We start from the raw sequence: 14,634 nt of genomic DNA, 5'->3' as shown, positions 1-14,634 counted from the left end.
TAATCAAAAAATCACTATGTAGCATTGATTCCATTAGTTTCTCTTGATCTCGTTAACATGCATTTTGATTAATGAGTTCCCTTATCTAGTCATTGAAACAGGAAGTGATGTAGGTGACCTGCTACTAAAGCTCTTGTTACTATACCGCGAGTTTGACACAATAACACTGGTTTTTGAAAATCCCCCCCCCCCCCCATTATGTTTAATCATTAAATGTCTTGAATGCCTATTTGTAGACCCTGAAAAACGTGAAAAAAGCGCTATCCATAACTAATTGAACAATCAACAGTGTTAAATTTTGAAATTCTAAAAAAACTTAGCTGAAGTCACTGAGAAAGATTTCTACTCAAAACTTCCATTGATGAGTTTATAAAGTTTATTTTAGTACTTCAATATCCTCATAACTAGAAAATGCATTAAGAAACCCTATGAGATTCTATTGTTTTTGCATGTGTTGCTTTGAATGGTAGGTGCAGCTGTGGTGCTCCGGTCTAATGAAGTGTGCTGTCTAGTTTGGATTTTCCCAGCAGGGCAGTGGGCTCTAATGAGGGGGGCAGTAATTAACCTTGTGACCTTGGTAATGCCTGGATTAACCCCTAATCACTGAATTTATTCTGTGATTTGCCATAAAAAGCCACGGATTAAGGAGGCTGCTGTCGAGATTAAAAGCTTTTCAGGGAAATAAAACTGTCTAGAGAGACAGGGGGAGTGAGGGAGAGACAGAGAGGGGGAGAGGAGGGAGGGAGGGAGGAGAGAGGAGTGAAAATAGGGGAAAAGGGGTAGAGAGGGGGAGAAAGAGGGAGGGATGGAGGGAGGGAGGGGGAGGAGAAAGACAGAAAGGAGGAGGGGGGATGTTGGGGGAGGAAGAGGGGGAAGGGAGGAGTGGAGGGATGGGGAGGGTAAGTCCAGGGGGGTGAGATGGAAGAAGAGAGCGAGAAAAGAGAGAGAGAGAGAGAGAGAGAGAGAGAGAGAGAGAGAGAGAGAGAGAGAGAGAGAAAGAGGGAGAGAGAGAGAGAGAGAGATAGAGAGAGAGAGAGAGAGAGAGAGAGAGAGAGAGAGAGAGAGAAATGAAGCGAGTACTGACACATTCAGAGCAGGATGATGAAAAGGCCAGTCGTGCGTGAATAGCTGAATATTTCCCCGGGACGGAAAGTGAATTCTCTAAACAAGGTGACTGGAGACACACAGACGCACAGAAGTATATTCGTATGATTTGAGTGGGCTTATTACTGTGGAGGAATCAGCTGATCCCGAGGCATTGTGATGACATGCTGCTGAGAAACTACAATGCATCTATTTCAATGTATCTCAAGCTGCAGAATGACATCTGGGTCATTCTTCGCTATAGGGGTACGAAAAAAGTCTGTCCAATTGAATATGCAAACATGATTGAAGAAAAATAAACTTGTTGGAAGACACTGAGAAAGATTTGTTATGTGTAGTTATGGATGTATGGCTAAGGCCAAAGGATTGAGACATCATTTTAAAAAACAAAACAAAACAAAAAAACTTTATGAACATAATTTAGTTATTTTATTTAACATCATGTAATCAAAGAAACTTCAAAATGATATCACAAAAGTCTACCAGAAGCTATATTAGTAGTACAGTATTTCATGTTAGATTTGGAGAATGTTTGTTATCAGTAAGAAAAGCCACGGTTAGAAGCCCTGCATTGCTTTTTTTTTTTATATGAATTACTGAAACGTGTATTTGTATATGAGATTGCAATCACCACAGCTTTTAATTGGATATCCTCTTCTGTCATGATTTTTTACTTTAATCTTTAGAAATTTTAAGACAGTTTGTGTGAACTTTATGGAGTTTGAGAAGCTGCCATGTAGTGACTGAAGGGGATATATACTGTGAATAAATATGAATATGAAATACGTTGGCTTAAACTGTCCAGTATTACTAAGTAAGCACAAATGCTACATTTGACATGCACATTTTTGACAACTGTTACACATTTTAAATGCCTTACACTTGGCTGATGTTTAAATGATTTAACTATAAAGAATGACACTCCATCTCAGACTCAAACAGAGATCGACTGAACATATGTATTGAATGTAAAAAGTGTGCAGTAGAGTTCTGTGCTCAGGACAGATCCATATGTAGTTGATTTCTTATCCGTGATTCACAGAAGTTCACCTTGGTATATCTCTACCTGTCTTTTCTGGAACGTTACATACCTTGGGCTAGTATTCCCAGAGAATGCATTCTTTTCAATCAAACACCGTAATTATTCTGACAAGTTCCGTGAACCTGTCTGTCTATTCTGATAGTGGAACTGAGAACCATGCTAGCTATGAGAAAAATAACCCAGGATGAAAAATAAATAATGCATTCCGAAACAAAAACTGGGATTTATGCACATATTGATGACTTTTAAACTAAAATATATCAATTTGGCTAGAAAAAAGAGAAGATTTAAAGTGACACAGGTATTACCATGTTAGTAATGTGAGTTAGTGAATGAGGAGTTTCTTTACATGGAGAGTTGAAAAGGGATATTTACTCCAAATTATCATCATCTTATTTACTTCTGAAAGGGGACAACTAGTGCTGCACTCAGATCGGGGTTCAAGTGTATTTGCATTTAAGTGTAATCAGAAAATATACACCCCATTTGCATTCTGCATTTGAATCTGTTTGCAAAGTGTGTGCATTTGACAGAGTGCATTTGCTTGATTTCAGATGCATTTTGAATAATCTCTCAAATGCATTTAGCAACTGTTACTATTTAACCAACTCCAAGTGCAATTAATGATACAGCTATTAGTGATACATTGTTCGAGTAATTGCAGGGTTAGCTGAGAACGTACCAGTGTTTGAAGCAATTCCAGAACACCTAATTGATTACAAGAGGAGCCTGGTTAAAGGAGTTTGCTATAATAGGGAGGAGTCTGAATTGATAAAGAAAAGCTGCCATGTTTTGATGGTGTTCCTTTTGCAAATATTGGTGAGGAGTTTCAGTGTATATTTTTTTGACAAAGGCATTTGAAAAATCTATCAACTGCATTTGCATTTGTGAAGTCTCCATGGCATTTGCATTTAAATGCAACTGAGGTGCACTCATTCCTACTTGCATTGGTGATATTTACAATTCTTTGCATTTGAATGCAGTTGTACTCAACCTTGACACAGCCTGTCTGAGTAATTCTCTTGTGTTTTTGTTGTGTTCATTTCACAGCTAGAAACTCAGCCTTTCCCTCATTTGCCCTCATCTATACAAGTAACTGCAATGAACATTGAATGAACACATCACTGGCAATGAACCTCTGCTGTGAGTGATTTAAGAGCTGAGTGAATTATATACCAGTGTTATACATTAGGAGGGGTATGTATCTGTCAAGTATAAACATGTATCTGCACAGGCCTACAAAAAAAAAAAAAATTACAATTTGAAAATGATTTAAAACAACTGACTCCTGATGCCAGCCTGGCAGGGCTGAAGTTCTGCACATATAACTAGTGTGTTTTGTTTAGTTAGTTGTGTTTTTACTGTGTTTTGTGTTCTATCAGCCCCTACATGAAATGTCTGAGCTGTTTATTTCGGGTTTGAAAACTTTACTGGGGTTGTTTTTCCCCTTCAGAGAAAAATGGCACTGTTGACAATCCGGCGTGAATAGCCTTATGTGTACTACAAAAAAATCTTTACCCAATAAACAGCCTTTGTTTATTACAAACTATAGGTAGGTGGGGACCCTCTAACTGGGTTTCCACTATTCATTGAAGTACAATTGGTGAAACTGGCCATCAGATTTGTACAACAGCAAGCACTGTGAGTCCAGACCCACTGAATTACTTTTAGTATTTCCGAATCATCTTGTTGTCTTACCAGTACAAGCGCTCCCATTCTGATTGGACTCAAACCCCGCCTCACAGACACACACTCCCACAGGCACCATCCATTCACCATCAGCATTGCAGTGCAGCTTGGGGGGCGTGGCTGTCTGGGATTGGGCGTTGGGCACGCAGCTCCCGTCCACCGGCACCAGCGAGGATGGCTCCGCCCCCGAGGGCATGTCCGGGAAGTGAGCGAGGCTCCGGAATGTCTCGGGGCACTTCCTGTAGAACAGTGAAACACCAACCAGAGAGATGCAGGCGCCACTGTCCACAAAACCCAGAATGAAGCTGAGAGAGAGAGAGAGAGAGAGAGAGAGAGAGAGAGAGAGAGAGAGAGAGAGAGAGAGAGAGTCAAAATACAGACCCGAGACAAACACCCAGAAAGACAGACACACACACAGACACAGACAGACAGACACACACACACACAAACAAACAAATGCACACACACAGACACACACACACAGACAGAGACACATACACACAGACACACGGAGACAGACAGACTGACACACACAGACAGACGCATGCATGCAGACAGACTCACACACGCACACAGACAGACAGACACACCCTTTGCGAGTGAGAGGTCCGAAGCTCCTGGTCTTGACGTTCATTCTGTGGCCCCTCTTGCTATCATATTGTTGGCTCTGCTCCACTCTGGAGAAGCTTTTATCAGCAGCGATGGTGTCGATCTTCACCCAGCCACCCCCTCCCGGCTCTCCATCATCCTCCTGCAAAACCACCACAAGACAGGTTCAGAACCATGCCTTCCTGCGAAGGTCTCTTTCCAGCTCTCCTCTCTCCACTCCCCACTCCCAACTCCCCACTCTCCACTCCCCTCTCCTCTATTCCCTGTCTCCTCCTCACCGTCTCTCCCCAGCCCTTTAGTGCCTCTGTCTGGGAGTCAGCCTCCTTGTAGTACAGGGTGAAAGTCTCCTTGCAGCTTGCTCCCACATTCCGCACGCTGCTGCAGTCTCGCACGCTGAAGCGCAGCGTCACATGCATGCGGGGGGCGGAGCCTCGCATCACAAAGGGTGTGGCCAGCCAGTTGTTCTGATTGGGCAGGTTGAAGTTACAGACCTCGTAGGTGCGAATCAGCTGGTTGCGATCGTCAAGGACACTGACCTCATCCCACTAGAGAGAGAGAGAGAGAGAGAGAGAGAGAGAGAGAGAGAGAGAGAGAGAGAGAGAGAGAGAGAGAGAGAGAAATACTTAGGTAATAATTTATGGCAAGGAAGTAGAACACAGACTTTATCTTAAACTGGTGGAAACAACTCCCTTTATAAAAGTTTCCTATAGTAAAAGCACATCGTAAAACGTGTAAAACACTGTAAAACAGCACAGTGACAACATATGTATCTGACAGTTCTCCAAAGAGGGCTGACAAACTCGCCCTTGGTGAAATAATCCAAACCTCTGTCAAAATCGAGACCAAGTCATTTGTTTCATTCCAATAAAAAAATATTTTTCTGTGAGTGTTGGCTCAGAGCATTACCAAACGCATTAGTCACCAATTCTCTTTCATGGCATTGCAATCATTCTGAGTGATTCTAGGTTCTGTTGCTCCAGCACTGTTATTACAAAGTCCAGATATGTGCAAAAAAAAATGCAGAACTTTTCAGTAGATATCTGGAGAGTGTTCTATAGAGCATCTTGTGTGTTTAGTATTTGGTTAATAATGGCTGATAAAAAAAATGTAAATCAAGTAAACATAGTCATATCAAGCAATGGATGGGTTAATCACTTCCAATTTAATATATCAAGCATTTGTGTCAGTTAAATCTTTAGAAACAGTCAAACGAAAACCTCACATCACATCACATGAGATTTCTTACTGGGCCACACTTTCAAAGCCTTAACTCCTGTCTTTAATTAACTCCTACTTTTTAAAGGAGACAAAACACCTGTTCATTTAACAAAACTGGAACTAAACAGGGTATAAGTATATATTCCAGGTCCCTTTAGCAGTCTGCTTATGATAATTAGGAAGACGATGTAGCTGCATAAGATGGCGAATCTGTGGAAGACTATAAAGTCTGCGTTTGCTGAGGAGTTCTGTTATCCGCAGAACTGCCTCTAGTTATTATCATTGTCTCTAAATCTGCCTTTACCTGGCTTTGACTGCTTTGAGCTTGCCTGGAGAATCCTAAGTGTCAGGACAAAGCAGCCTACCTCGTACCATCATTCCACACATATTCTCTTTTTACATACAGTCAACTCTCATTAATGCAAATTTCAAGGGACCGGCAAAAGAAAAGTCTTATCAGTAATTCTAGTGTCTCTTTCCATTGAAGTTACAGTAACACTGTAATCCAATTTCATTTACAGTACAATGAAAAGTATTATACATTTAGTACTGAACATTTTGAGCAATGTGAGCAATTTTTTATTAATTCGCACAACCAGGTGATTGGTGTTAAGTGAATTTGTATCATAAGAAGTCATTTATAATAAGCGACTGCTAAATTTGCCAGGTACCATGTAGAAAATTGTCTAATCCCAGTTTGTCCTGATGAGAATTGACTATTTTATATATATATATATATATATAATGATTTCCATTACACGAGAGTAGATGTTAAAACTTCATGCTGATTTGAACTCGGCTCTCGCCAAGATAAGCACCAACTAAGACGTAGCTTTACAGTAAACTAATGTGATCCATATGTGTCTCCATCCATTTACGTTTCCTTCCATATGATGATGTAGATATCCTTCTGTCTGGTGTTAATGGCTGAAGTGTAATGCTGGCTCCAGGGATCAGCTTATTTTGCCTCCCTGGCGCATCAGCACACACAACGGCTGCGATGCTGGCTCCGGGGATCAACCAAAGTGCGGCCTCCCCAGCGCATCAGCATGACAACCGTCTGGATTGAGCTAAGTAGGGTACATCTCTGGGGTTTTCAAGTGGGCACCTTCCATCCTCAGTGTTTCGTCGACTAGCCCACGACACCTCAAGAGGGCTCGACGGTGATTCTGGCGTCCCAGCATCACCCCCCTCCGTCCCCCACTCAACTCAGCCCAGCTTACTTACCTGTACATCAGCGTTTCTTTCTTTCTATTGTGCTTGAGATCCCCAGCCAGAATCTTTCCGTCTCAACCACAGCCAGTTGCTGCTCCTCTCTGCTGCTTCAGATAAGTTCTTCACTGTGCGACGCAACTCTTGGCCACTGAATCCGACGTCTCTGAGAAACCGGGTTGTAGAGTGTGCCACAAATCCTCGACAACCCACTTCCACTGGGTAAACCCGAACTCTCCATCCTCGCTGTTCCGCTTCAGTGGCTAGTTGAGCATACCGCAGTCTCTTCCTCTCATACGCCTCATCTACAGCATCCTCCCATGGCACTGTTAACTCTACCAGGTGAACAAGGCGTGCTGATCCAGACCACAAGACAATATCTGGTCGAAGGTTAGTGGTGGCAATCTCAGGTGGAAAAATAAGCCGTTGACCAACATCTGCCAGCATTTTCCAGTCTCTAGCAGCTTCCAGTTGTCCTGGCCGAGGGTTGGTTTTAACACCTTTTCTTGGTGGTTGCTCTCCTGGGCGGAGGAATGTTGTCTTTTGTGTGTAATGTTTTGATGGAACAGGTGACAACTTATTGGTCATGTTACGCTTGTCTTCCAATGCTAAGGCCAAACATCGCAGCACCTGGTCATGGCGCCAAGTAAACCGTCCTTGGCTAAGAGCCACCTTACATCCTGTCAAAATGTGCCTTAATGTTGCAGGTGATGAACACAAAGGACATGAGGGATCCTCTCCTACCCAGAGGTTTAGGTTCTGTGGTGATGGGAGAACATCATATGTTGACCTGATGAGGAAATTGATCCTGCTCTGTTCCATTGACCATAGGTCTTACCAGCCAATCTTGCGTTGTTCCACACTCTCCCATCTCATCCATTCTCCTTCTATATATATATATACAGCGAGAGACAGAGAAAGAGAGAGAGAGAGAGAGAGAGAGAGAGAGAGAGAGAGAGAGAGAGAGAGAGAGAGAGAGAGAGAGGTAGGACTGACAGAGTCGAGAAGTCATATTGTAACATGATTTAAATTGAATGAGGTAGGCTGTTCAGTCCTGGCACTTAGAATTCTCCAGACAAGATCAAAGCAGCTCAAAAGCAGATAAAGGCAGAGAGTGGCAAGGGAAATGTAAGAAAAGGCTATATTAATACTTTATACAATGTACATGGCACAGCGAGTCAAATGGTTTGTAAACACGAAATAAAATGGATATGTGAAAAAGACCAGGCCTGGTTAAAGCAATACATCTTTTACCAGACAATGTTGGTAATGGAGAAAATCATAGAATACAGCTGTGTACCAAATCCGAAGACAGTATATGAAGACACACGGACACACTGCTGCTTACCCCAGTGTCTGGATGTGTGCTCCATCCCATCTCAGCCGTTGAACGAGTCGTGTCAAGAAGCATCACTGCCAAGAGAGAAAACCACACAAGCATCTTCATAACATGGCATCTATCTACCATTGCTAGAGGCAATTCCTGTTCTATAATTCCAATTCCAATTCCAATCACAATTCCAGAATCAATTCCCAATTCCAATTCCAGTTTCTTCAAAGAAATTGAAATTTATATTTTTGAGACATAATAATTGTTGTGATTGTTCAACTGCTTTCATTTGAAGCTGATTTAATTAACTACAAAACAGTGACTTCAATTTAAGTAATGTGTTGGTACTGAGAGAAGCTAATTTTAACAGACTACGGCTAATTGCAATTTTGATTAACAATGTGTTAGAATTGATTAAATGGGAAAGGGAATTGGAATTGGGAATTGATTTAAAAAAGTAACTGGAAATAGAATTGGTATTGACAAACAGGAATTGACCCCACCCCTGACTATTGCTCCTTAGTATCATACAGAACCCTAGGATTGCCATTGCAGTGCCACTCTGTCTCTGTTGCAATTAGAAAAGGGTGTAGCTACTGTAGAATACTGCGGTCCTATTCTACCAATGACAGCCTCATGCCATTGTAGCTTGCCTTAGTACTGTATAAATATCACTGCCTGTCTGTGTAACTGTGTGTCTGCATTGCCAGTGAAGATAATTTAGGAAGGGTATAGTTAGCAAACTGTGGTCCTGTTCTACCAATGGCACCCATATTGCATTCTAGCTGCCCTATACTTTGTCCCTCAGTATAATACAGAACCATTATTGCATTGCCATTTTTAGTGCCACTGTCTGTCTATCTGTATTGCCACTGAAAATCATTTGGGAAGGGCATACAGTAGTTAGCATACTGTGGTTCAGTTCTACCAATCATCTAAGTTACCCTTAATATAATGCAGAACCATTGCATTGCCATTGTAGTGTCACTTTCTGTCTGCCTATCTGACTGTGTGTCTGTCTTCGCCATACACCTTAGTGCAATACAGAACCATTTTATTGCCACTGCTGATCCAAGACATATTTAGCATGAATATTGATGATCACCTTACTTATAATTACCATATTGATAAAATGGTTTTAAAGTCAGGACCTAAATTAGGTTTTCTTTTTAGGAACAGGAAGGCATTTGCCCTGTCTAGCAGGTTAAAGTCAGTGACTGTTACTATCTTCCCTGTTTTAGATCATGGTGATTCTATTTACCAGTTTGCTTGTAAGCAGTCTCTGCATAAACTACATGTACTGTGCAATTCAGGTTGCAGATTTGTTCTAGAGTGTTCCTCTTTGACACATCATTGCCATAAATACATAAAACGAGGCTTATGAACCGTAGGCTTTTTCATTGGTATTGTTTTGTGTTTAAGATTTTTCAAGGCTTGGAACAGTACCTCCCTAGATGAGTGTTCTGGTAGAAAGGACTAGCATTGGCTAGAGTCTCACGATTCTGTTCATTTCGCTGTTCCACAGGTTCAGACACGTTTGGGACAATTATCATTTGCATATCAACTTCCGGAGATGTGGAACTGTTTCCATCAAAGTATGAAGGTGGAATTTGATCATCTTTCATCCACATTAATAAATATACATGAACCACATGTGGTTTTATTGTGTTGTTTGTAATTTGTGATGACCCTTTTATTGTCCAGGATCCCCTTGGTCATAATGGGTAACTCTCCTGGTTAAGTGAATAAAGAAATATCCATGGCGTGCCGGGAACAGTGTTTTGAACCGAGTCAGAGTGAGCCGGCGTATGGCTGGTGTATCGAAGACATTTCTAGAATCTCTCTGGATTATAATCACAGATGGGGGGCGGGCAGATTTTGAGCTCTCAGACTCATTACACAAGGGATCTGATCCTTTCTGCAGAAAAATGGATTTATAATAAAGCAGTGGTTCAGAGTATTGCACATGAGTGGATTAAAAAAAAAAAAAAACATTTCTACATACAGTACACACATATACGCAAATAACAATCAAAAATCCAATTCTCACTCAGTATCTAATGGGACATTTAAAGGACAGTCAATCTATTGTACAAATGAGCTTTAATCAATTCCATTTCTGTAAATCCATAAATTAAACATATTAATTAAATATGTTTAATAGGATTATAGGATAGGATATATATAGGATACTCCATGAACATCATTGCCAAGCAACTATATTTGTTAATGACAGCCCACCATTCATTTTTAACATTGAAGTATGACTAGTCAATCAGAGGTTCCAAGGCTCCAAGTGGATCACTTTATAGGTGCCAGTGTTAGAGACTATTATGCCCCCCCCCCCCCCTAGGAACCAATAGACAGGAATATTGGTTCCCCTTCTGAATATTTGTAAACCCTTAGTTTATTGTAATAAAGTCCTCTTTCTTTGCATGCAAGTCTATATCTATGGACTTTCAACTAAAACCTTAACTTTAAGAGCCTAGCCCTAACCGTAACCATAAACTTATACCATCCAGTCCCTTCTGACAGGTCCAGTTTCACCAACAATACTACATGATAACAGCCAGCAAACATTGCTTACATTTACTAGCATTATACATGCATAATTTACATTAAAATAGGATAAGTAACAAACACGAATGTAGGGGGGAACAATGTTCACTGGTGGGAACAAATATTCGTTCCCCTGGAAGAACAAATGTTCAGGGGAACCAATATTCATTTACACTGGCGCGCGCACATCTTATTGGGTTCACAGAGTACTGTAGTTACCGTAGTTACTCTAGTCCTCATGAGTGCAATAAAAACACAGCAGCACTCTGTGAAAGTGTATGGGTTTTCTTTTTCAATGTATGACAAAGAAAGTATATTTAAACCTTGTTTAATTTAAGGATCCTTAGATCAGCCTCTGAAATCTGCTTTGTGGAATCTGGAACTTAGATTCCAAAATGAGACCCGGTAAAAAAATATTCAGTCTGGTGTTGAGAAATAATTCCACTCTCAACACAAAATACCAGTATGAAATACAATACTGAAGCTGAAACCGCTGATATTTAATAGCTCCATTTTTATACATAGTTAATATATTCTTTTCAGATCTGGGTTACAAACAGTAGGTATAAATACAAATAAAAAGTCTTCATACTCACAGTGGGTATTTCACAAGCTCCCCACAGTAAAAGCATAGCAAAGTGTAATAAAGTATTGTGAACGTATGGTAAAGCATGGGTAAAGCACGGGTAAGCATTGTAAAGCCCAGAGAAACACATGGCTGAAAAATACAGTGCAAAAATTGTTTAAAAGGGAAATATTTCATTTTGGCTGTCACTTGTAGGTAAAAATTCAATCTTACAGTGCCTTGTCCTTTTGAGTTTTCCTGAAATTGAACAAAAAAAAGCCTTACTGATGTTCTTAGGAAACCCCTCTCAGTAAGCACCAGGCGAGTACAAAATTCAGCAGTGAAATCAGGTCAACCTGACTGTAGCACTTTCCATGCATTTAAATCATGCATGGAATAGCTCTCGGGCTAACAAGTGTATGTGACTTCACACAAATATAAAGCCAATGCATTTTTCATTGCACATTTCTCCTTACTGGCAACATAATTGTAGCCGATCCTCTTTAAAGTAGTGCTAACTGTGGCTTTTTGGAAATCAAATTTCTTACCTCTTATTAGCCACTAGCAAAATATCACTGAAGGAATTGTCTGAATTATTGTTGGTGCCACTGCTGTATAATACATAAAACTATGGAGATTAAAACTGTCTGAATCATATGAACTGATCTTCCAATGTGGATGCAATATTCTTCCAATATACAGTTACACACAGTATGAAGCTGATTCTTTTTTAATTTCCTGCTGGAAACCCATTACACAGAAGTACAGAATTGCACACCACCCGTTCCACCATGTGTGTCAGGCGCTATGAAGATGCAGATGTTGACTGTGTAAGGTAATGGGTGCGGAGACTGGAACATATCATTCAAGCTGCATCTGCCCACAGAACCTGTCTACCAGGTTTAGTCAGAGAGCTACAGCATGTTATGTTGTGTATAATTGGAAAGCCTTCAAAAGGTGCCATTTATAAAAGCTACAGAGCCATCATACAGCTTCTCTAGCACATCGATTGGAAGCTCGCAGATACACATTCAAGCATAGTATAATGTGTAAAGACTGACTGCTACAGCCAGCAGGGAATTCCTGATTTACATTTTGAGGTCTTTTCATTGGCCTTTCATAGCATCAGAGGAGTGATAAGCAAGGGGGGGGGGGGGGGGGGCCTTGGGTTGCACTCATTTTTAAAAGGCAAACAGTGATATTGTTACCAGGGCTAATGCACAGTAAGAATATGGAGTTAAAAACCTTACTATTCCCTTCAAAGCACTGGTGAGCATCCTTCAAAGGAGGATCAGTAATAATGTTTATAAGGATAATAAGAGATATGAAATTGATTTGAAAGCCCTGGTCAGCACTCCTCAAAGAGGGATCAGTATTATGGTATTAATAAAGATGATAAGAGGAATGGAATGGATTGTATAGCATTGGTTAGCACTTCATGAATTTGCATTATAGCCAGACAAACACAACCCCACCCTCTCTCTGTGTAGCCTTGCTCTCTCCACCTACCCTAACTCTCTGTCCCGTGCCTTCTCTCCTCTCTTCCTCTCTCTCCCATCTTTACCCCAGTCTCTCTCTCTCTCTCTCTCTCTCTCTTTCCTCTCTCTGCCTCCCTCCTCTCCCACTCTCTGCAGTCTCTCTCTTTGCCTCTCTCCTCTCTCTCTGCCTCCCTTTTCTCCCTCTCCCTGTAGTCTCTCTCTCTGCCTCCCTCCTCTCTCCCTCGCACTCTGCTGACTCGCTCTGTCACTGTGTATTAGTGTCCGTGAGTCAGGCCCAGAGGGGCTTCGTGTTAGATGGATATTCTTACCCCCCTCCCCCCTCCTTGGTCCACTTATTGCTTAACATAGATCAGAGGGGAAGGGAGGGGGGGAGATGAGGAGATGAGAGAGAAAGAGAGGAAGAAGGGACTTTAATCCACACTTAGTTTTAGCTCATTGCAACATCCATTTTTTCACCAACTTAAATGTGTTACTTACTGCTAAATACTCAATGAACTGTGTAGTGTAGTATGCCATATATGTTTGTCCTTTATACCTACTATATATTCTAAAGAAATGTCATATGGCTGTATCACATCAATATCAGGGTCAACTATATATGTATAGTCAACCTTGATATTGATGTGATATAGCCACCTGAAATGTCTTTATAATATATAGTAGACCCTGATATTGATGTGATACAGCCATCTGAAATGTATGTGTTTGTGATTATGTAACTCCTATCGTAGTACAGCTTTATTTACAACGGAAAGTTTGAAATACTGTTTTTTGTGATGTCTCCGTTGAAAGGTCACAATATCACATTATCACATGGTTTCTTGAAAACCAGGAAGCAAAGACAAATAGCATAACAGCACATGCACAAGAGATCATTTAAGAAAATCCCAAAATTGTGAACCAGTGAGGGAAATGATCAGAAAGGGCAAGAGAGAAGTACAAAGACATATATTAAAATGTGCAGCTACAGGATACATCCTTTAAAGGGGTTCAGTTATTGTTTTGAAGGAAATAAATCACTTTATCAGGTACATTTTAGATTTAGCATCAGAGTTTAAAATCACCTTCAATCTTTTAAATTGAAGGATTAAAAATTCCAAACAGAACTAAATTCAGATTGTTTAACAGATGTGAGGATAGTAATTTCTCATAGGACAGACTTAGAGATAATGTAGGCATTGCCTGCTGTGTGTGAGCAGAGCCTCGCTTTACTATACTGTACAGAGGGCAATCCTGGCAGGACCACACTATAAAATCTGGTAGAACTACAGCTATCTAGACCCCGAGATTGGAACCCAGGTCTTCAGAGAAAAGTGAGATGAAAGAATGAGAGATTGTTAAAATAGACCTCTGTCTGTCTGTCTGTCTATCTGTCTGGGAGAGGCAAGAAAACCCCTTGAAGACGAATCTATACCCTATTGTAATAAAAACGAGAACTGAAATGTGTTTTCAATCCATTTCTGTGCTTGCAGTTTATGATTCCCGTCATGTGCGAAAGACACAAAGAAGGACATTGGGACACTAAAGTGCACATTAGCACACTATGAAAAATTGAAAGGACCTGCTCCAAAGTCACTCTTCTGTTAAAAAGCAGAGAGCACGGACACCTCGCAATCAATAATACATCGGCCCGTTTATCAATTATTGCTAGCACTGGGGAATGATATTGGCAGTTATGTTCTGCTGTGAAAACAACAAGGGAAAATGCACTGGAAACAACAGGAATGAAAAGTACAATATACAAATTCAAGGCTTAAAATGTCCAAAATGCTACTTTTTTCACAGTCAGAAATCTTTGCAGGGAAAT

General features: G+C 40.7%; 1 protein-coding gene across 1 annotated transcript in view; it reads right to left on the bottom strand.

Moving 5' to 3' along the window:
• ephb6 (eph receptor B6) overlaps positions 1-14,634 on the bottom strand; it is a 40,263-nt gene that overhangs the window by 16,405 nt on the left and 9,224 nt on the right. Inside the window, exons 2-5 of the mRNA XM_034041919.3 lie at positions 8,223-8,287; positions 4,723-4,989; positions 4,426-4,586; positions 3,845-4,140 (exon numbers count right to left, since the gene is read on the bottom strand). Of these exons, the coding sequence (XP_033897810.1) occupies positions 3,845-4,140; positions 4,426-4,586; positions 4,723-4,989; positions 8,223-8,287 (789 nt within the window). The remainder of the gene's footprint in view (positions 1-3,844; positions 4,141-4,425; positions 4,587-4,722; positions 4,990-8,222; positions 8,288-14,634) is intronic.

The sequence above is a fragment of the Acipenser ruthenus genome, chromosome 20 (assembly GCF_902713425.1).
Source record: "Acipenser ruthenus chromosome 20, fAciRut3.2 maternal haplotype, whole genome shotgun sequence".
Lineage (NCBI taxonomy): Eukaryota > Metazoa > Chordata > Actinopteri > Acipenseriformes > Acipenseridae > Acipenser > Acipenser ruthenus.
Note: the sequence above shows the minus strand (reverse complement) of the source record. Positions and strands in the feature narration are given on the sequence as shown.